Source organism: Antechinus flavipes, chromosome 5 (assembly GCF_016432865.1).
Source record: "Antechinus flavipes isolate AdamAnt ecotype Samford, QLD, Australia chromosome 5, AdamAnt_v2, whole genome shotgun sequence".
In the NCBI taxonomy this organism is placed as follows: Eukaryota; Metazoa; Chordata; class Mammalia; order Dasyuromorphia; family Dasyuridae; genus Antechinus; species Antechinus flavipes.
Genome location: NC_067402.1, coordinates 257,746,864 through 257,770,814, shown reverse-complemented (window position 1 = coordinate 257,770,814; position 23,951 = coordinate 257,746,864). Strand labels below are relative to the sequence as shown.

At 37.0% G+C, this 23,951-nt stretch overlaps 1 protein-coding gene across 3 annotated transcripts in view; it reads left to right on the top strand.

Moving 5' to 3' along the window:
* Nucleotides 1-13,051: 13,051 nt before the first annotated feature.
* Nucleotides 13,052-23,951, top strand: part of LOC127564501 (ankyrin repeat domain-containing protein 26-like) — a 56,114-nt gene continuing 45,214 nt past the window's right edge. For all 3 annotated transcript variants that reach the window (XR_007954283.1, XR_007954284.1, XM_052001076.1), the window contains exon 1: nucleotides 13,052-13,450. Coding sequence is in view for 1 of the 3 variants with exons in the window: in XM_052001076.1 (XP_051857036.1) it covers nucleotides 13,227-13,450 (224 nt within the window). In the remaining 2 variants the exon portion in view is untranslated. The remainder of the gene's footprint in view (nucleotides 13,451-23,951) is intronic.

Genomic DNA, 23,951 nt, shown 5'->3' with positions numbered 1-23,951 from the left:
TCAGTGTTACTATGGGCTTATATTCCAAGGAGGGAAAGGGACCCCCATGTGCAAAAATGTTTGTAGTGGCCAGAAACTGGAACATGAATGGATGCCCATCAATTGGAGAATGGCTGAATAAATTATGGTATATGAATGTTATGGAATACTATTGTTCAGTAAGAAATGACCAACAGGATGATTTCAGAGAGGCCTGGAGAAATTTACATGAATTGATGCTAAGTGAAATGAGCAGAACCAGGAGATCATTATACATTGCAACAACAAGACTATATGATGATCAATTCTGATGGACATGGTTCTCTTCAAAAATGAGTTGATTCAAATCAGTTCCAATTGTCCAGTAATGTTTTCCTTTTCAAGTTTTTTTTTTTCTTTCTATATCTGATTTTTCTTGTGTAGCAAGATAACTGTATAAATATGTATATATACATTGGATTTAACATGTTTAACATGTATTGGACTACCTGCCATGGAGGGGGGAAGGGGGGGAAGAAGGGGAAAATTTGGAACAGAAGGTTTTGCAAGGGCAATGTTGAAAAAATTACCCATGCATATATTTTGTAAATAAAAAGATATGATAATAATTATAATAATAATAAAAGAACTCTAATTACATTTTTTAAAAAGATTGGGTGGTTGAAACAGAAAATCACAATCAATAATTTCATCTAAGAGAATGATAATAATGAGACAACATGCCAAAAGCCAAAGCATTTATAAGGGGAAATTTTATATCTCTAGATGCTTACTTCTATTAAATAGAAAAAGAGAAGATCAATGAATTTGGCTTACAATTAAAAAAAAAAAAAAACTAGAAAAAGAACAAATTAAAAACCCTCAATTAAATACCAAATTTGAAATTCTTAAAATTAAAGGGGAGATTAGTAAAATTGAAAATAAGAAAACTATTGAATTAATTTTTAAAAAAACTAAGAGGTGGTTTTATGAAAAAACCAACAAAAAAGATAAACCTTTAGTTAATTTGATTAGAAAAAGGAAAGAAGAAAATCAAATTGTTAGTCTCAAAAATGAAAAGGGAGAACTTTCCACCAATGAAGAGGAAATTAGAGTAATAATTAGAAGTTATGCCCAACTATATGCCAATAAATTTGATAATCTAAATGAAATAGAAGAATATCTACAAAAACATAGATTGTCAAGATTAACAGAAGAGGAAATAAGTTATTTAAATACCCCATTTTAGATAAAGAAATAGAACAAGCTATTAATCAACTCCCTAAGAAAAATCTCCAGGGCTAGAGGGATTTCCATGTGAATTCTACCACACATTCATTAATTCCAATACTATATTAACTATTTGAAAAAAAAATAGGGAAATGAGTTCAACCAAATTCCTTTTAAGATACAGATATATAGTGCTAATAGCTAAACCAGGCAGGGTAAAAACATAGAAAGAAAATTATAGACTACTTTCCCTAATGAATATTGGTGCAAAACTCTTAAATAAAATATTAGCAATGAGATTACAAAAAGTCATTCCCAGAATAATACACTATGACAAAGTAGTATTTATACAAGGAATCCAGGGCTGGTTCAATATTAGGAAAACTATCAGCATAATCAACTATATCAGTAAACAAGCTAACAAAAATAATATGATTATCTCAATAGATACAGAAAAAGCATTTGATAAAGTCCAGCATTCATTCCTATTAAAAACAGTAGAGAATATAGGAATACTTCCTTAAAATGGTTAGGAGTATCTATTTAAAACCATGAGCAAGCACTATATGTAATGGGGGCAAACTAGAAACATTCCCAATAAAATCAGGAGTGAAACAAGGCTACCCATTATCACCATTAATATTCAATCTTGTATTAGAAATGTTAGCTTTGTCAATAAGAAAAAGAGATTAAAAGAATTAGAGTAGATAATGAAGAAACCAAATTATTATTCTTTACAGATGATATGATAGTATACTTAGAGAACTTTAAAGAATCAACTAAAAAACTATTAGAAACAATTCAAAACTTTAGCAAAGTTGCAGGATATAAAATAAATCCACATAAATCATTAGCATTTTTATATATAACCAACAAAGTCCAGCAGCAAGCGATGCAAAAAGAAATCCCATTCAAAATAACTGTCAGTAGTATGGAATATTTAGGAATCTATCTGCCAAGGGAAAATCAGGAACTATATCAACACAACTACAAAACACTTTCCACACAAATAAAGTCAGACCTAATCAGCTGGAAAAATAGCAAGTGCTCATGGGTAGGCCAAGGGAATATAATAAAAATGACAATACTTCCTAAATCAATCTACTTATTTAGTGCCATACCAATCAAACTCCCAAGAAATTATTTTACAGATCAAGAAAAAATAATAACAAAGTTCATCTGGAAGAACAAAAAGTCAAAAATTTCAATGGAATTAATGAAAAAAATGCTAATGAAGGTGGCATAGCTGTGCCAGACATAAAAACTATATTACAAAGCAGCAGCCATCAAAACCACTTGGTACTGGTTAAGAAATAGAATAGTCTGTCAGTGGAATAGGTTAGGATCACAGAACATAATAGGCAATAACCATAGCTAGTTTTGTTTGACAACTCCAAAGACCCCAGCTTTCGGGATAAGAACTCACTATTTGACAAAAACTGCTGGGAAAATTGGAAACTAGTATGGAAGAAATTAGAGATCAACCCACACCTAACACCACATACCAAGATGAGATCTAAATGGGTTCATGATTTAGACATAAAGAGTGATATTATAAGCAAATTAGAGGAACATAGTGTAATATTCCCTCTAAAGTGTAATGTTCTCTGGAGAAGGTTTCTTGGGGGGCTTCTGAGAGCAGCCTTCATTTCAGTTTAGTAATCACCCTATATGCAGCCAGGTATTAAACTCCAAATCCTTTATTGTTTCTTTCCAAGTCTTATCTCCTTTCCTGTGCCCCAGTTAACTTTCTTAGAGACCTATCTCTCTCCTTGGTTCCAAGAGCTTAAGCTCCTGCCACCAGTCCTTTGTCTTCTCTGCTTCTGCCAGCTTCTTGAGGTCCTCCTAAATATGTCTTGGTTTCTGTGGGGGAGGCAGGAGGACTGCCATCACTTCTCTGGTCTTCCCTAGTTCTCATTCTGGCTGAGCTTGTCCAAACTTATATCCTCTCTCATCACACGTGTGAATCTTGTGGAACAATAGTAAGTACTAAATACATGTACTGAACTAGAGAACTGTTAAGCATTATGCTAAACAACCATTATCTCTATCAATTCCACTGACTTAGCACCTTGTTTCAAGTTCTGGCCTATAACGTCTCCCACTTTCTTTTGTTTTTAAGACATAGGTGGTCATGATCTCCCTGACTTCTCAAGGAGGTGAGAACCCCCAAAAAGAAGGTGATCACGCCTTTCCTGACTGCTGAAAAAAGGGGTGAAAACACCATAAAAGGAGGTGATCACACCCTCCCTGACATCTCAGGAAGGGAGATGAATTTCAAAGGAAATGGGAAATCAAATCAGATTAGCGAGTTTCTGAAGGGTCTCACTCTTAAAACAGATATGCATAAATCCATCAATATAGGAGGTATTACACATAATTACATAAGCACATAGTAACACAGCTTAGTAGTGATGTAACAAATAACATGAATCAACATGAGGAATTATACATATCCGTAATTCCTAGAAATAGTCCAAAAGGAATCTTTTGTCCATTACTTCATGTGCCAGGAATCCAATAATTCCTGCAAGTTTTGAAGTCCTGCAATAGTCTCATCAACAATTTTTCATCTCAGGGAATCCAGTGATTCCTGCTGGTTTTAAAGTTCTTTAACAGTCTCATTATCAGCCATGTTCTTTCAGTGTCAGAAGTTTTTTAGGTGTTCTCCTTTGTTTTGAGGTTTTTCTCTTTTTTCAGTCTCTTTCTGATGGACAAGGCAAATATGGCTTGTTGGTACCCATCTGATTCCTTCTCCATTTGTAGACATATGATCAATCCTCTCCGCCAAGCAGTTAGCCTTTCTAGTCCCTTCTATTTACCACTTTCTAAATAACTTCTCATCACCTGGCAATTACATTGGAGTTGCTTGCACTGGACACTGCCCTTGTGTTGGGTTAAAAAAGCCTATATTCTCTCCAATTGTAATCCCTTTCCGCCATCTGAATGCTTTTTTGCTGATTGATCACATCAGAGTCCTCAACTTCTAAAGACTCTCTGGGTGTAAACTTGGCTGCCATCATGCCCCACCTAGGACCCTGAAGCTGGGTCCTGCCTCTCATTTCCCTGGGTCAATCTACATTCTGAGGCCCTATGGAAGCCCTTGTGACATTTTGGGCATAGGGTTTTAGGTCTTTTCTCACCCTGTCTTCTTATTCTGTCTCCATATCTACCTTGGACTCTCAGATGTCCAGTTTTTTTACACTGAAAACATTGATGACTCTCTCTAGAAGTCTCTTGCCAAGAGGGACCCTGTCTTTCCATGTTCATCATAGTCTGGGTATGATAAGCATTTCTGCTTACTGTGGCACAGCATCTTATGATCTCCTCTAAAGAAACATCTTTGTGTAGTCCCCATATAATTCTACAAACCTCATTGGCATTTTCCTTAGCCAGTTGTCTTATCATTATTTCTGAAGCTACATTTTCTCCAATGGTTCTTGTGACAACTGTTTGCAGAAATCCTACAAAATCCACAAAGGGTTCATTGGAACCTTGCTCTATTTTTGTGAAGGGTTCCCCTCAATTTTTTCCTGGGAGGGTACCCCAAACTTTTATAGCAGCAGTAGCAATTTGTTCATATGCCCTATGGGATAATTAATCTATGCTGAATTTTTTGCATCATGATCTTCACCTGCTAGTTGTTCAAAGGTGATGTCTACATTAACTCCAGTTTGCATATTGTGTTGGGCTTGAATCCTACATGATTCATGATACTCCAAAAGCCACAACAAGTTTTGTCCAGGTTCTAAACATGTCCTTGCTATGGATTTCCAATCACTGAGGGGTTAAGATTTCATAAGCCAAATTATCTAGTATCATCTTAACATAAAATGATGTAGCCCCATAAAGAGTGCAACCTTTTTTTCAAATCCTTGATTTTTTCCAAATCAAAAGGAGTGTATCTTCTCCTTTTTTGACCTGAAGAATCAAGCTCTTCAATCACAGGGTATGCATTTATTAATCAAATACATCTTGTCCTTTATTTTTTGCTTTAATCAGTGCTTTTTGTAATCTTGTCATAGGCTGCTTCATAGGAGGTGCTGATTGTGTTAATGCCTCTCCCCCTACTCTTTCTCCCTCCACTCATGAAGGGTTAACTGAGGGAAGTAGGTCGGGGATGGAGAATGCTACTGCTGTGAAGTAGCACACTCAGAATTGCACTTAACTCCATTCTTATCTGATTCTTCATCCTTTTCACTTCATTTATTTGGATCCTCCCCCTCCTGCTCTTTTTTTCTTTTTCCTTATTCTATAATTTATATAATTTCCTAAAGCCAATTGTATTAAATTATACGTATGAAGTGTGTCTTTGAAAATTGAGTCAGGTTCATTTTCACTGTAGAGTTGACATAGTTGCTCTTCTACTAATTTCCATTCCTTTAGATTCAATTCTTTTTCCATAGAGAACCAAGGAGATGTGTACTATACAGGTTTTAAAAGTTCAGTGATCTGCTCCCAAATTATAATCAAACCTTGGCTTTTCATAAGTCTGACAATGTTCTCTACACATTTTCCTTGAATTGGAAAAGAAGGTTGTTTTCTAAACATCTGTCCCATTTTAGCTGAAGTACAACTTTAGCCCTTTAACAAAGTTTCCTTGTTTATTATTATACTCACCCTAATTTCTGGGTTGAGGAGACTTCCACTGAAATCAGGATCATGTCTGTTCCACGTGCAGACACCAAAATGTAATATTCTCCTCTAAAGTGTAATGTTCTCTGGGAGCAGGTTTCTTGGGGGATTCTGGGAGCAGCCTTCGTTTCAGTTCAATAATCACCCTAAATGCAGCCAAGTATTAGAGTCCAAATCCTCTATTGTCTCTTTCCAAGTTTTGTCTCCTTTCCTGGGGCCTGGTTAGCTTTCTTAGAGGCCTATCTCTCTCCTTGGTTCTGAGAGTTTAAACTCCTGCCACCAGTCCTTTGTCTTCTCTGCTTCTGCCAGCTTCTTGAGATCCTCCTGAATGTATCTTAGTTTCTGTGGGGGAGGCAGGTGGACTGCCACCACTTCTCTGGTCTTCCCTAGGTCTCATTCTGGCTGAGTTTGTCTGAGCTTATAGCCTCTCTCATCATAGATGTGAATCTTGTGGAACTATAATAAGTACTAAGTTAAGTACATGTACTGAACTAGAGAACTGTTAAGCACTATGCTAAACAACCATAGTTTCTATCAATTCCACTGACTTAGCACCTTGTTTTAAGTTCTGGCCCATAACAATATAGGATAGTTTTCCTCTCAGATCTGTGGAGAAGGAAGGAATTTGTGTCCAAAGAAGAATTGGAATTCATAATTGAACACCAAATAAACAATTTTGATTATATTAAGTTAAAAAGTTTTTGTACAAACAAAACTAATGCAGATAAAATTAGAAGGGAAACAATAAATTGGGAAATCATTTTCACATTTAAGGGTTCTGATAAAAGCCTCATTTCTAAAATATAGAGAGAATTGATTCAAATTTAAAAGAATCCAAACCATTATCCAATTGATAAATGATCAAAGGATATAAACAATTTTCAGATGACGAAATTAAAACTATTTCTAATCATATGAGAAGGTGCTCTAAATCACTATTGATCAGAAAAATGCAAATTAAGACAACTCCGAGATACCACTACACACCTCTCAGATTGGCTAAGATGACAGGAAAATACAAGGATGAAAGTTGGAGGGGATGTGGGAAAACTGGGACATTAATGCATTGTTGGAGTTGTGAATGAATGAAGTCATTCTGGAGAGCAATTTAGAACTATGTTCAAAAAGTTATCAAAGTGTGAATATCCTTTGACCCAGCAGTGTTTCTATTGGGCCTATAGAGATTTAAAGGAAGAAAAGGGACCCACATTATGCAAAAATGTTTGTGGCAGCCCTTTTTGTTAGTGGCAAGAAACTGGAAACTGAGTGGATGCCTATCAGTATGTGGGCAAGGTTCTTGCACCAGATAGAAAACTATGGCCTAGTGTGTATATACTCCATTACATGGATGATATACTTGATGGCAACTAAGGAAGAGGCAAGGTTACATCATTCAACTATTAGCTCAACAGAATCTCACAGTAGTGCCACACAAATACAGACTGAGCCTCCATTTTTCTATCTCAGGCACATTCGTCAAGATCTTATTGTGTCCAACGTGCCCCCTACGGTGGATGAGGATAAATACAAAACTCTCCATGCTTTTCAACAATTGGTAGGAAGCTTACAGTGGCTACAGTCTATCATCCAATCCCTCCTGTTATGATCTTTTGAAGGGCCCTTCTGCCCTGACATTGTGACGATCGTGATCCACAGAGGCCCGTACAGCATTACAACCTATTCCTGTGCTGTGTATTCATCCTACCTCTAAAATTGGTCCTTCGCAGCCCTTGATGTTGTCAGTGTTTATTGATAAGACTTTTTTCTCCACACTGCACCAAAGCAAGCACCCTATAGAATGGATGTATCCTATTAGACCTTCATGTATTCTGTCTGATAAGATTGAGGGACTAGTTTCCTTTTTGTGGCAATGTTGCCAGTGGGCCGTACTTATCTCAGGACAGCCCCCTCATTTGGCTCTTGGTATACCATCACAGCAGGTGCTTGCTATTGCCCAGGATAACTTAATATGGGCCATCCTGTTACAGTTTTGTCCCTTGGTGCTTCTACATACTTCTCACCCTCTTAGACAGTGATACAGAAGGTTAAAGGTAAGCACTGCTGCTGGATCTCTTTCATCAGAGCCAGTGCAAAGCCCTAATGGTTTCAGTGATGCTGCTAAAGATGATAGGGCTGCAATATACAGGGAGGATACTCAGGAAACACACGTTCTTAACACCCACTATGATTCCATCCAGAAGAATGAATGGTATGCCATGCAGCGATATTAAGAGGCTATTAATATCATTTCAGACAGTCTTTATGCATGCCAAGCTAACACACATGCATATACAGATGACAGGCAATCTACTATCACTGATCTCCTTCATCAGGCACAAGGTGCATCGAATGATAGAACTACATCTAACATTATGCATGTTAGATCTCATACTGACGGTTATCAGGCCTATATTTGAGAGCAATAGGGTAGTTGATACCCTTCTCTATCCTTTGTGTGGCTTCTACTCTGCTTCTCCTGCTGAAAAAGCACATGGTTCATTACACCTATCTGCCCGCTCATTATGAAGGCTGTATGGTATTACCAAAGCAGAAGAACTGTTCACTGCTGTACTATCTGTGCCCCTTTCCATCCTCCTCCATACAATACTGCAACAAATCCTCCTGGTGAGTTGCCCAATGCTCTATGGCAAATGGACGTCATCCAAGTTAAGAAGCAGTGTATCCATGTAACCATGGACACACATTCTCAATTCCTCATTGCTTCACTCCAATCTGGGGAAACAGTTAAGCATGTGATCAACCATCTTTATCATTTTTTTCCATTGTGAGAGTCCTATGTGCACTTAAGACACATAATGGGTCGGCTTATATATCTTCTGCCTTTTAGTTCTTCTGCATTGGATTTGGCATTTCCCATTCCACTGGGATCCCATATAATCCCACTGGCCTAGCCATTGTCAAATAGGCTAAAAACACTCCTCTCTAAACAAGAAAAGGGATTGTTGGGGTGTGCGCCACCCTCCACCCGACTCATGCAGGCCCGCTTAGATGCAGCAATTTATACATACGATTACCTGCAATTATCTCAGCTCAGCAATGTGCTTCTGGCACACACAAAAAGCATAGCTAACTAAGAGACTGGCCAGCAAGAATGAGAGCCCTCCTCCACAGTGATGTGGAAGGACTTAGATGGCATCTGGAAGGGCCCAAGTTGGGTCAAGGTTTGCGTCCTGGGTACACCCTTGTCATTCCAGATGCAGACCCAACAGCAAAAGAGTGGATCCCAACCAGGAACATCCTGTGACCTGGGGAATCAAGAAGAGAAGGACCAGATGACAAAGGTGTCGCTGATGACGGCAGCCCCAGAGGATCAACCGGATGTCAGCAGCCCTGCAGATGCTGATGACAGCCCTTTTCCTCCTGACCAAAACACCAAAGATGGCGAACACAGCACCAGTGTTGCAGCGGAATTGGATTGCCCTGGTTGATGTGCAACACTTAAAGGCTTACAAAACCAAACAATGGACTTGGGCACTTTTCCCACGGCCTCCTATTATTCACGTGGTGGGCTGGGGGGAGGCTTCACCCCATTTTCCATTTGTAGGCAATGCCTCTAAATTAGTGTGTGAAAAACCAACACACCTACCTACCAAAATTAGTGAGGCAGTGTTATGAATATGACCCCTCTTCTGTGCCTTTCTTTACTAGATACCAAAGGGTGTGTACAATTGAAACCACAGAACTTTACCTCAGGTATTCATTTAGTGCATGACCTACAACATCCTACCTCCCTGAACATGACTATGTGTGCCACCCCTCGCTCTGTCAATTGTACAGGGACATCTGTAAGCTAAGATATCTCAGGGTTTCACAAAGGGTTTAATACCAGCATAGCCCCAAAGCCAGAAGGAAGGAGCTCCTGACACTTAGATGCCATTCCACACCTGTTCTACAGGCATACCTCAGTGCTTCTGGGAAAGACAAACTGTTTAATATTTAGGACTATATAAAGAAAAACAGGTTCCAGTGCCTTCTCCTGGGGAGAACCCTGGGGAACCCCGCGTCCCTACATCTGGCATTGGGTTTGGCACTTGCTGGTGCTACCGCTACCATCACCACATGCCATTGCCCCAAGGGATGGACAAAGAATTGCTGAGACTATCCTTATACTACTTGGGACGAGGTTTTTGGGGAAGGATTGAATTGGACTCATCACCATACTGACACGTGTGACATAATGATGTATTCTTTTACTGCCTTTCTGCCCTCCCCACCTGGTGATGCATTTCTTGCTTGTTGGCCTCAGGGTTATAATGTCACCAAACCTTCTGAATCTCAGGCCTTTTACCATCTGCAGACAGTCAACTGCACTCTTACTAATTCACTGTCTGCTCAGTACACAGATAAGGTGATTTTCTTAGTTAAGCAACCAGCCTACCTCCTTGTTCCTGTGAAGTCCGCTCTACCCTGGGCCCAATATCATTCTCATGATACAAGAATACACGCGTAGGGAGAAGAGGGAATTAGTAGAGCTTCTCTCTAGAGTTGTTAATTTTGCTATCTCAGCTTTTCAGGAGTTCCAAATATAGCAGTTACAAGAGCAAGTAGATTATCTGGCCTCTCAGTTACAGGCATTTATGAAGAAGACATCTGAGGCTTGGGTAAGACAGGCCCCAGGCACATATTGATGGTGCCTTACAACATCAAGTGGAGGCTGTAGCTGCTACAGGTAACAAAGTCGCTTTGTTGGAAGCTATGACCTCGGTTCCCTGTCCCGCTCTCTGTTGCCTTTTAATGCCACCTATAGTTTTTCCACCAAGTGGAAAGACATAGAAGACCATCTTCAAGGTGTGCTGCTGGCCAGTAATGTCACCTCTCAGACAAGAGCTTTCCCACTCAGTAGCTGAAATTGCTCAGCAGGCTTCCAATTTTTCTTTACCCTCCTTGGCTGATTCTTTTCTTGAGCGGATTGAACACCATGTTATCTTTTCTTGGTCCTGGTCTTTGCTAGGACCAGCTCTTACCATGTTACTTTTTATTTTCCTTTGTCCTATTTTTATACGCCTTGTAATCTCATTGATTAAGCGAGCTGTTGCTGATGTCAAAGCTAGTTTGATGATATGAGCAGTTCCTACTAAACAAGAAAAGGGAGTTGTAAGGGTCAGGGGAGGACCTGGCACAGCACAACAAGGAAGTAAAAAGTCTTTGATGTCTGAAGCACCCGGATGTGACTTCTGTAACTAGCAGGAACTGTCACAAGTGCAGAAACTCTGGTTACGTTGAGGACGCATCATCAACGGGAAAGTCTCCTCTTATTGGCTGTGCATGCAACCTTATAGACCTAATATAATCAGCAGGACCAGGAAATAGTGATTGCATGTGTCTGAGTACTGTGTTGAACAAAGAACTGCTGCTGGATGAGGCAGTAGTCTGAGATGTCCAAAGGCCTGGGATAAGGTAAGACTGGTGACCAGTGACCTGGATGGTCACAAATAGGATTTGTCAGAAGTTAATCTGCCAGGAGACCAAGAGGAAGTCTTGACAAATAATTCAGTTAGATAATTCATCTAATTAGCAATTTCACATTTTTCATTAACAAGCCGAAGTCAACTATTGTTTTGTTTATGTGTGTCACAGAGGGAGAGAAAGAGCCCTCTATAGCTTTTTTCCAGTGGCTCCTCCTCTTTTCTCAAATATGAACTCTTCCTTTTGACCCAGCCAGCTGTTTTTTGCATTGTTGACTACTTCACTAAACCCTATATCCACACTTTAGTGGCCTTCTAGGACCTCATGAATTTTTAAGACTTACAAGGTCACTTTTGGCTCATCCAAATATCTGTAACTAAGTCATGAGGTTTTAAATAATGATTTGCCGCTACAGTTGAAATATTAACCAATTTAATGTACTTATGCTTCATATATATTGATCTCTCCCTAATAAGTATATTTCAAATTCAAATATTTCAAATAATTATATAATTCAGTTTACATTTTGGTTGTTTGGACAAAAGGAGGAAGAGAGGGAAAAATAAGGTGAGAGAGAAGGAAAGGAGAAATAAAAGAAGGAAATGTAGGAAGAAGAAAAAGAGGGAGGGAGGAAGAGGAAAAGAAAAAGAAGAGGGAGGTAAACAGGAGGAATGGAGAAGCAGCAGAAGAGAGGAGGAAAAGAGGGGAAAAGGGGACAGAAAAGATAAGGAAGAAGGTAAAGCTAAGGAGGAAGGTAAATTAGCAGCAATTGTAGCAGTGGGCCATCAAGATGGGTATATATTTCTGTATTCTAAAGTTCAATGGTCCTGGAACTGAAATAAATGAGTCTGAGCTTGTGGTGTATGAATGAGAAGTAGCAGAGGAGGAAAAAAAAAAATTTGGTGGGAAGCTGGTGAAGAACAAAGCCTGTACTGTTCCACTTGGCAGAAATTTCTTTATAGTTTGGGTGTTAGAATTCTTACAAGGTGCTAATAAAAGGAATTGAGGAGACAGTGATTAAATCTAGTTTATCATTGATTTAATCCTACAATAATGGTTTCCTAGTGATATAATGATTAGTGTGTACCCAGTGTACAGCAGATAAGCAAGAAGCTCTCAGGACCAAAGAGGATAAACCCACTAAAGGACAAGCCCACTAGAGGACAAGCTAACTAGAAGACAAGCTCACTAGAAACTCTCAGAGCCTCAGTCAGGATTCAGTCGAGGAGATTCACAAGCCAGAGAAGACAGCTTAAGCTCTGGGAAACAAGACTACAGAAGGCCTCTAAGAAAAACTAGCTGAGCCCCAAGTGAAGGAGATAAGACTTTGAAGGAGACAACAAAGGATTTGGACTTTAACTCCTGGCTGCATTTGGGGTGATTACACTGAACTGAAAGCAAAGGCTGCCTCCAGAAGCCCCCCAAGAAACCTGCTCCCAGAGAACATTATATTTTAGAGAAGAATATTACAGTTGGGGATTATATCCACGTTCCTAAAACAAAATATTTCTAGCTTCTACTTTACATTAGAATGTCTTCATTTTACAGAAGAAAACGAATCTCAAAGAGGAAATACTTTTCCCATCATCCCAAAGGTAAGCAACAAAGCAGGTCCCGAGATTCGAGCAAAAGTCCTGGAGCTCACCCATGATCGTGATCTGGAGCTTTGGACTTTTCACTCTGAGAGCCAGAGCCGGCACTTGCGCACTCAGCAGTGCATGACTTGCCTATAGCATCCTCGGGAGCCACGGATCCGACAAAAGCACGCGCAGTTCAGTTCCCCTCATGCTGTTGCCAGGGTTACAATCGGACTGAATCGGTTGTAACTGCTGCGGGCTCACAGGTCTCTAAACCTCCGCCCGCCAGTTACAGACATTTTTTTTTTCTCTTTCAATTCCCCTTCTGAGTAGGCTGAAGGCCCAAGAGAGGACTGCCCCCGCTGCCTCTCATGACTGGTCCTGAAGCCTGCCTCCAGGATGAAGATTTTCAACTTGGACAAGAAAGCGCAGTCTACATCTCTCTCCTTCATCACCCCACGGACTTATTTAGGAGCCCCGGAGCCCGACTCCAACGCAGGATACCTGATCCAGGAAAAGCATCTCGGGAAGCTCCACAAAGCTGTCTCGATCGGGGACATGGCGAAAGAGCAGCAACTGCTGCTCGGAAAGCACAGCGTGAAGGATCTGTATAAAATAATGAGGTGAGAGGAAAGGTTGGAAAAGGAGGGAGAGAAGGGAAGATCCTCACTGGAGGAAGCTAAGACACCCCTATCTTTTCATCCTTGGACTCCCAGACCTGAGCTAACCCTTGGAAAATCATTCCCCTCAGGATCAGGAATCAGGGTCAGGCTTTGCCTCTTGGACATTAGATAGGAAGTCCCAAAAGCTGGTGTCACCTCTCCCTCTTGTCTGTCCATTTTTAATAAATGGGAAACTCCTTTCTACTTTTAGCCAGGGTCCAACTTATCTATCAGTGGCAATGTGGGAGCAAAAACTATTCTCTTTAGCTGAAATGTTGTCACATCTAAAACGACTGAGGAGAATTTAATTGGCAAAGTTGCTGGAATGGTTTGTCAATACCTTCTTAAGTTCATTTTGACAAAAGAGGAAATTGAGGCAAACTAGGTTAAGTGACCTCCCCAGGGTCACAACTGTAAGTATGTTTTTGTTTGGTTTTGTTTTGTTTTGGCTTTTTTTTGCAGGTATTTGGAGTTAAGTGACTTGCCTAGGGTCACACAACAAGGAAGTGCTAAGTGTCTGAGGTCACATTTGAACTCAAATCCTCCTAATTCCAGAGCAGGTGCTTTATCTTCTTTGCCATCTAGCTGCTCCTCAACTGTAAGAATCTGACATCAGATTTGAAAGAAGAATGAATCTTCCTGACACCAGGCCCAGAATTCTTATTGTGCCACGTAACTGTCCCATCTGGTGAAATACAAACATGATATGTGAAGTGTAAACGTCAAGGCAGAAAATTGCTGCTTTTATTAAGCCACTACTGTATGTGTCAGCAACAAATTCAAAGAAATGGGGCACCTGGGATTGTGCCTGCATTCTAGTAGGTCAATCAAATAGAAGAGTTAATTAGCAAGGGAGATAGCAGAGAGGGAAAGAAGATAAGAATTGAGAAAGACCATTGGATTTGGCAATTAAGAGATCGTTAGTAGCTTTGGAGAATTTGGAAGATGGACATAGAGAATTTAAAAAATGATAGGAGAGGAAGTGAAGGCACTAGTTGTCAACAGCCCTCTCCAGACATTTAGCTATAAAAGACAGGAGAGATGTGGGATGATAGTGGGGATGATTTGAACAAGTGAAGTTTCTTTGGGAATGTTTGTAAGCAAGCAGGGAAATAGCCAGGGTGCAGGGAACAATTGAAGAGAAATGAGAAGAGGAATGATAAGCAATGGTATTGCTTATTTATGTGGTAGCATTTTCATTGGCAAGGAGAAGGGCCACCTCCTTATGTGAGATACATGGAGAAGTTAGTGGCTGAAGGGATTTGATTGATATTAGATGAGAAGGATGGGGGAAGAGGGAGATCTCAGGGATCTTTTTGTTTTTTCAGTAAAATGTCCAAGTTGTTTTTTGTTTTTTGTTTTTTTTTTTTTTGGCTGATGAAATTGGGTTTAAGTGACTTGCCCAGGATTACACAGTTAAGAAGCATTAACTGTCTGAGACCACTTTTGAACTCAGGTCTTCCTAACTTCAGGGCTACTCTATCCCCTGCCCCACCTACCTGCCCCTGAGGCAAGATTTGTAGTTGAGAATGTTGAGAATGAACCATGGAAGGTTTGAGGAGGGATGAAATTGTTTGGAAGCGCTTCTGTGGTAAGTGGCAAAGTAAATTATTTAAGGAGATAGAAAATAGTTTTGCATGAGTGAGAGCCCATTTAAGGTTATGTAACATAAATTTGTAGTGACTCTAGTAAGCACAGTTGCATGATTTTTCTCCACCTTTATTTAGCAGCATGTGTATATGTGCAAAGGCAACATAGGGCATGAGTGTTTCAATGCTGAGGCTTAGCAGGATACAGTTGGAAATATAATGGGCAATGGGCTCAAGGAAAGGCAATGTAGAGTTGGTTCACGAAGGAGTCAAGCTGGAGAAAGGAGGAGAGCTAATGTAGGGGTAATTCTCTGGGATTAGATGTCATGGTCTAGATGAAAAACAGAGTTTAAGTTTAAAGTCAAAGAAAGAGATGGAATGACAATAGATTGTGATCAGTTAAGAAACTGAGAATTTGTAAGGGTGGCAGTGCTGGATTTGTGGATGATCAATGGTATAACTATCTTTGTATCTGGCCAAGGTAACGATGAAGAAGTATACTGTATGAAATGAGGAAGTTGAGGAAACATATAGTAAGGCTGTTTCAGGGAATGAAACATGTATGTTGGAAAAGTATAATGTATTAGAAAGGAGAGAGAGATTGTAAGATTACATAGATGCAGGAGTGATGATCTAGTATTAGATATTATGGTCTAGATGAAAAACAGTTTCAAAGAAAGGTGGAATGACAGTATATTGTGATCAGAGAAGAAATAGAATTTGGAAAGATGGAAGTGCTGTATTTGTGGGTAAACAAAAGTATAACTATTTTTGTATCTGGCCCAAGGTACTAAAGACGTATACTATATGAAATGAGTAAGTTGAAGAAACATAAAGTGAGGGAGTTTCAGGGAGTAAAAACTTATGTTGGAAGAGTATGATGCATTGGAAAGGAGAGAAAGATTGTAAGATTACATGGTTAAAAACAAGTATAAACCATATACTTATAAGTTGAAGTGGGAGTAGTTTCAGAGGGAAAGGAGTAGTTTTAAGGATGATGGATAAAGCCTTCTTGTAGAAGGCAAGATTTTAATTGAGACTTAAAAGAATCCAGGAGTTAGAAGTGAGGAACATTTCAGACAGTGAAGACACTTTTGTTTCAGGAGATGGAGTGCTATGTGTGAGGAACAGTCAGTCGACAAATGTTATATATTGACACTGCACTAAGAGCTGGGTATACAAAAAATGGTACAAGAAAGTCTTCACTGTCAGGGCACTCAAATTGCAATGGAAGTGACAATATATGTAATGCCGGAGAAACTGAGCAAGACGGAGATTAGAGACCAATTCAATAGTTTATTAAATGGAGAGAGATACTGCGACCAAATGGATCTTGGTCCCAGGACTGGAGGAGACTATGCTCTCAAAGAGTCCAGCCAGCCGTTAAGTATCAGAGGGCAAGCTTTTTATAGGATAACAAGAACAATGGCATAATGAGGGAGGTACCTGGATGGGGATAACCTAATGGAAGGAGGCCGCCCCTAGGATGATACAATGGAGGGAGGTTATTGATATTCTAATGACATGTAAAATGGACTTTTTTTTATCTTGTCAAACATTAAGAAGGAATGACTATAACCTAAAGATATAAAACCTTTATCTCATCAACCACTTAAGAGGGAATAATTATAGCCTGGGGTTTTGGGGCAGAGCAACTGAGGTATACCTTTATCTCATCAAACAATAAGAGGGAAAGGTTATAACCTGAGGCAGAATAACTAAATAGAATAATGCGGAGACTAGGTCAGGACATCAAAAGCGAACTTTGGCACAACACATGAAAACAGATAAGTACAAACATGATACTCCATAAAGGATAAACTAGAAAATCAACGAGGAAAGATTTAAATATTAAGAAAGATTGGGATTGATGAATGTAGGATTTTAGCTGGGACTTGATTAAGGAAGGTAGGCAAGAGAGAGATGGAGAGGAGGGGATAATTCAATAAATTGGGGAAAATCAAGTGAAAATGGCTGGAGTCAAGAGGTAGGAATATCTTTCACTGGGATGAACAAAGAATGTTTATTCCATGCTTAATCCCTCAAATCAAACTACTGGAAACAACAAGCTAATCTACACAGTATAGAGCAGAATAAAGATTTTAGTAATATTCAAAAATGCAACTTGATGTACAATTTGCTCAAAATCTTCTATTTTCTATTTATTCTATTTCTATTTTCTATTCTATTTATTCTTCTTTAATATATTCTATTTATTTTTCTTTAAATCATTTTAATAAGAACTCTCCTGCCCCAATCAAATTCTAATGCTTGCAAACACTTTGTATTTTCCATTTAAATATAAAAATGTAGAACATGATTTCCATGAGGTGATAATGATAAGCATAAGGTGAAAAAGCAGGTTTGAAGTTATGACGATAATTAAAGGAAACTGATTTTTCATATATAGTTTATAGATTTAGCTTCATTGTTCCCTCAGAATACCTCATTTAGCTGTCCAATATGAATAGATAAAAAGATAGATGATAGATGATAAATAAATATAATGAGTCATAGAAATTATACATAGAGAAGTTACATTTCATATGCATTTTAAGGGTATGGTTAAATACTGAAAATCTGTGACATCTTGACTGGAAGTTTTATGATTCAAAGTACAAAAATCATTTGTCCAAATTATATTTTGTACTGTTTCTTGGTAAATATTTACAAGTATTCATAGAAACAATGAAACCTTGTCCTGATGTAAACTTATTTTTTTCATGCTATTTCCAGCATCATTCATTCATTAGTTTTGAAAATTCAAAGTGACAGGTTATATTTTGAGTTTTTCTTAATATTTTTACTTATTTTAAAAGCCAAGAAATAGTCATTGCTATGTTACTTAAGCACATAGGCCCTTAACATTTACAAAGCCAACGTAGGTGTGGATCAGTGATAATAGCCTGAAAGACTGAAGCCAAAGGCCTGATGGGATATGTTGTACATTCAGGACATAAGTTGATACGGGTAATGTCTTTTTTGATATAATTATTTTTATTTTAAAATTTTTTAGTATTTTTATTTTTTCCAGTTACATATAAAAAACTTTAAAAAAAAAAAAAATTTGTTTACATTTGATTCTCTCCCTTCCTCCCCACCCACCCCCTATTGAGAAGGCACAAGTAAACTTATGTAAAACATTTCCTTAAAAGTCATGTTGCAACAGAAAATATGATCTCCCCTCCCCAAGGAGAAAAAAGAGAGAAATTTTTAAGTATGCTTCCCAATTTCTATCCAGACACAATCATTTGTTTCTCTGAGTATGAATAATATTTTTCATTATAATTCCTTCAAAGTATTCCTTGATTATTGTATTGCTTATTGTATTGCTCAAAATAGAAAAGCATTCTCAGGTAATTATCATACAACATAATTTGTACATAGTACATTTCAGAGTTCAGATTGTGGAGGAATTTTCCTGAGAGCATGCTGCTGTTTATGTGATTATTATAAAGTCATTTCAAAATAGTAATGATAATAGAAATGAGTGTAGGTAATCATTGGCTTAAAATATAAATGCTTTCAAAAACTAAAGAGAAAAGTACTACAGCCAATCCATATTAGTCTCTTTTCAAGGTTGAGACACTTTTAAATGTATTTGATAATGATCTGCCTATTTGATCCTAAGTAGAATGTCAACTAATTATTCACCAATTTTCAAAGACACACCCAGAATGAAGAACATTGGATTTACAAGCATCATCAACATGTGAACTCATTGCTAACTTTCAGATTCTTCTCTCCCCTTCTCCCCTAAAATGCACAGGAACCACCTTACTCTTCCATCTTTCTCCTTTACTCTTTTCCTCTACTATGATGCTACTTTGCTTCTTTTCTTTCTGACTTTTTTCACTTACCCATACCTCAGTTTTCTGCTTAAACAATTAAACAAATATACATTTAAAACATTTTAAGAGCTTCCTCTCTCTCTTGCCAGTTCCTTCCCAGGAATAGCATTCTTTTACTCTGTCTTTTGTTTTCTTTATTCCTTTTCTGAGTGAAAAAATCTAGTTTAATAATAGCTGATAAGCATAGGGTGCACCTGGATTAAGAGAGAAAATTAGCAGTGTAAACTGAGTTAACAAATCTCAAATTATTTGAGATCCCTTCATAATCTTGATAATAAAAGGCTTCATTTTATCTCTCCCTTTTTAATAGCTTTTTTACTTTGAAAATACATTCACCCTTGCAAAACCTTGTGTTCTAAATCTTTTCTCCTCCCTGCTACCCGCCTTGTCATAGACAGAAAATAATCCAGTATGTTAAACATGGGCAATTTTTCTATACATATTTCTACAATTATCATGCTGAACAAGAAAAATCAGATCAAAAGGGGAAAAAATGAGAAAACAAAAAACAAGAAAAAAGATGAATACTAAGTTTTGATACACATTCAGTTTCCACAGTACTCTTTCTGTAACATCACAAGTCTATTAGAATTGGCCTGAATCATTTCATTGCATCAAAATAGATCATTGCATAATTTTATGTACAATGTTCTCTTGGTTCTACTCCCTTTATTTGGCATCAGTTCATATAGGTTTCTCCAGGTCTTTCTGAAGTCATTCTGCTGATTGTTTCTTATAGAATAATAATATTCTGTAACATTTATACAAGATAATTTATTAAGCCACTCAACTGATGGGGATCTACTAAATTACCAGTTCTTTGCCACTACTAAAAGGGCTGCTACAAACATTTTTTCATATGTGAGACCTTTACTCTTTATTATCTCTTTGGGACACAGTCCTAGTAGCATCTTTTCTAATTAAAAATTTATGTGTGAACAGTTAATTTTTTAATAGATGGAAAAATCTTTTTTGTTGTTGTGGTTTATTTTAATTACTAATTTAATTATTTGTTTAATTACTAAATACTAATTACTCAGATTTGAACTCATTCAAACTCATACACTTTAAAAAAAATTATTTGCTTATTTTAAACACTCTCTCTTTATGAATCACATTGGGAGAGAAAAACCAAAGCAAAAGGGAAAAACGATGGGAGATATTTAAACAGAAGAAAAAAAAATGAACAGTTCCCTTAGTTCTCTTTCTGAAAAACTGAGAACCATCAAAGCTATCATAGTTGATTGTCGCACATTCTTATTGTTAATTGTGTACAATGTATTCCTGGTTCTGCTTGTATCATGTCAGTTCATGTAAATCTTTCCAGGCCTTTCTAAAATCAACTTGTTCATAATTTTTTATAGAATAATTTTCTATTTCATGTACCACAACTTATTCAGCCATTCCCCAATTGATGAGTTATCTACTCATTTTCTAATTCTTTGCTACCACAAAAAGAACTACTACAAACATTTTTGTACACGAGGGATCTTTTCTCTCCTCTAATTTCCTTAGGATATAGACCTAGTAATGGCACTGCTGGGTCAGAGGGATACACAGTTTTATAGCCCTTTGGGCATAGTTCCAGATTGCTTTCCTAAATGGTTGAATTTATTTCACAACTCCACCAACAAAGTCCCAGTTTTCCCACATCTTCTCCAACATTTATCATTACATTTTCCTGTCATCTTTTGTTTTAATTTACATTTCTCCAATCAATCATGATTTAGAGCATTTTTTCACATGACTATAGATGGCTTTGATTTCATCATCTGGAAATTGTCTGCTCATATCCTATGACCATTTATCAATTGGGGAATGACATATTTTTATAAATTTGACACAGTTCTTTATGTATTTTAAAAATCAGACCTTCATCAGAAATACTAGAAGTAAAGGTTTTTTTGTTTTTCCCCAGCTTTGTACTTTTAATCTTGTTTTAATCATTGATTCAAAAAAAATTTGTGTTTAATGTAATCAAAGTTGTCCATTTTACTTTTCAATAATATTCTCTAATTCTTCTTTGGTCATAAATTCCTACATTCTTGAAAGATCTGATAAATTATCCCTTGCTCTCCTAATTTGTTTATGGTATCATCCTTTATGCCCAAATTACATATCCCTTATTTTGATATGGGGTGTGAGCTATAGGTCTATGCCAAGTTTCTGACATTATTTTCCAGTTTCCCCAGCAATTTTTGTCAAATAGTTAATTATTCAAGAAGCTGGAGTTTGGGGATTTATCAAACACTAGATTTCTATAGACTTTGATTTTTGTGTCATGTTTATCTAATCTATTCCATTGATCCACCACTCTTTTCTTAGCCAGTACCAAATGGTTTTGATGACTACCACATTATAATGTAATTTTAGCTTTGGTACTGCAAAGCCACCATCCTTTGTATTTTTTTCATTGATTACCTTGATATTATTGATCTTTCCTTCTTCCAGATGAATTTTGTTATTTTTTTGTAGTTGTATAAAATAATGATTTGGCAGTTTGATTTAGTAAGACATTGAATACATAGATAAGTTTAGTCAGAATTGTCATTTTTATTATATTAGCTTGACCTAGCCATGATCAATGATATTTTTCCAATTGATCTGACTGTGTCAAAAATGTTTTGTAATTGCTTTCATATAGTTCATAATTTTGTCTTGGCATATAGACCCCCAAATAGTTTATTTTGTCTACAGTAATTTTAAAAGGAATTTCTCTATCTCTTGCTAATGGCTTTTGTCAGTAATAAACAAAAATGTAGATGATTTGTGTGGGTTCATTTTATATCCTGAAACTTTGCTAAACCTGTGAATTGTTTCCAATAAGTTTTTGGATGATTGTCCAGGATTCTCTTAAGCATATCATCATATCATCTACAAAGGGTAATAGTTTTATTTCTTCATAGCTTATTCTAATTTCTTTAGTTTCTTATTCTTTTTTGTTGCTAAAATCAGCATTTCTAGTACAGTGTTGAATAATAGTGGTGATAATGGGCATCTTTGTTTCACCACTGATCTTACTGGGAATATGTCCAACTCATCTCCATTACAAATCATGTTTGCTATAGATGCTAGGTGGATGTTGCTGATTGTTTTAAGGAAAGCTCCCTTTATCCTTATATTTTCTAGTGTTTTTCATAGAAATGGGTGCTGTATTTTGTCAAAAACTTTTTTCTTCAACTATTGAGAACATGTGATTTCTGTTGGTTTAATATTTCGGTTTAATATTAATATGGTCGATTATATAATAGTTTTCCTGATAATGAACCAGTGCAGTATAAATTCCACTTGGTCACAATGTATAATCTTGTTAATAAGTTGCTGTAATCTCTTTTGGTAATATTTTATTTAAAATTTTTGCATTAATATTCCTTAGGAAGATTGTCCTATAATTTTCATTCTCTGTTTTGGATCTTCCTGGTTTAAGTATCATTATCATATTTGTCTTATAGAAGAAATTTGGCAGTATTCCTTCTCTACCTATTTTTCCATATAGCTTACATAGTACTGGAATGAATTGCTTGTTAAGTGTGATAGAATTCACTTTTGAATCTATCTGGCCATGGCAATTTTTTCTTAGGGAGTTCATTAATGACAATTAATGTTCAATTTCCTTTTCTAAAATAGGACTATTTAAATAATTTATTTCCTGTTCTGTTAACTTGAGTAATTTATATTTTTTATAAATATTCATCCATTTCAATTAGATTGTCAGACTTGCTGTCATGCAGTTGAGCAAAAATAGCTCCTAATTATGGCTTTAATTCCTTTTTCATTGGTGGTAAGTTTTTCATTTTTGATCCTGCTTATCTAATTTTTTCTTTTCCTTTTTCTAATATAATTAACCAAAGGTTGATTACCTTTTTTTATTTTATTTTATTTTTTAATAACTTTTTATTGACAGAACCCATGCCAGGGTAATTTTTTACAACATTATCCTTTGCACTCACTTCTGTTCCGATTTTTCCACTCCCTCCCTCCATCCTCTCCCTCAGATGGCAAGCATATTAAATATGGCACAGTATATCCTAGATACAATATATGCAGAACCGAACAGTTCTCTTGTTGCACAGGGAGAATTGGATTCAGAAGGTAGAAATAATCTGGGAAGAAAAACAAAAATGCAAACAGTTTACATTCATTTCCCAGTGTTCTTTCTTTGGGTGTAGCTGTTTCCGTCCATCATTGATCAATTGAAATTGAGTTAGATCTCTTTGTCAAAGAAATCCACTTCCATCAAAATACATCCTCATACAGTATCATTGTTGAAGTATATAATGATCTCCTGGTTCTGCTCATTTCACTTAGCATCAGTTCATGTACGTCTCTCCAAGCCTCTCTGTATTCATCCTGCTGCTCATTTCTTACAGAACAATAATATTCCATAACATTCATATATCACAATTTACCCAGCCATTCGCCAATTGATGGGCATCCATTCAATTTCCAGTTTCTAGCCACTACAAACAGGGCTGCCACAACCATTTTGGCACATATAGGTCCCTTTCCCTTCTTTAGTATCTCTTAGGGGTATAAGCCCAATAGTAGCACTGCTGGATCAAAGGGTATGCTTGCTCTCCAGAATGGCTGGATGTGTTCACAATTCCACCAACAATGCTTCAGTGTCCCAGTTTTCCTGCATCCCCTCCAACATTCATCATTATTTTTTCCTGTCATCTTAGCCAATCTGACAGGTGTGTAGTGGTATCTCAGAGTTGTCTTAATTTGCATTTCTCTGATCAATAGTGATTTGGAACACTCTTTCATATGAGTGAAAATAGTTTCAATTTCATCATCTGAAAATTGTCTGTTCATAGGTTGATTACCTTTACAACTTACTTTTACAACCATTTTGTTTTTTTTTTTTTCATAAAACAAATTCTAGTTTTATTTTAGTTAAATATTGTTTTCTATTTGTTTTTGAGTTTCAGAATTTCAAATTTGGTGTTTAACTGAGAATTTTAATTTGTTCTTTTTCTGACTTTTTTTAGTTGCATGCCTAACTAGAGAGCTTTTTTTTTT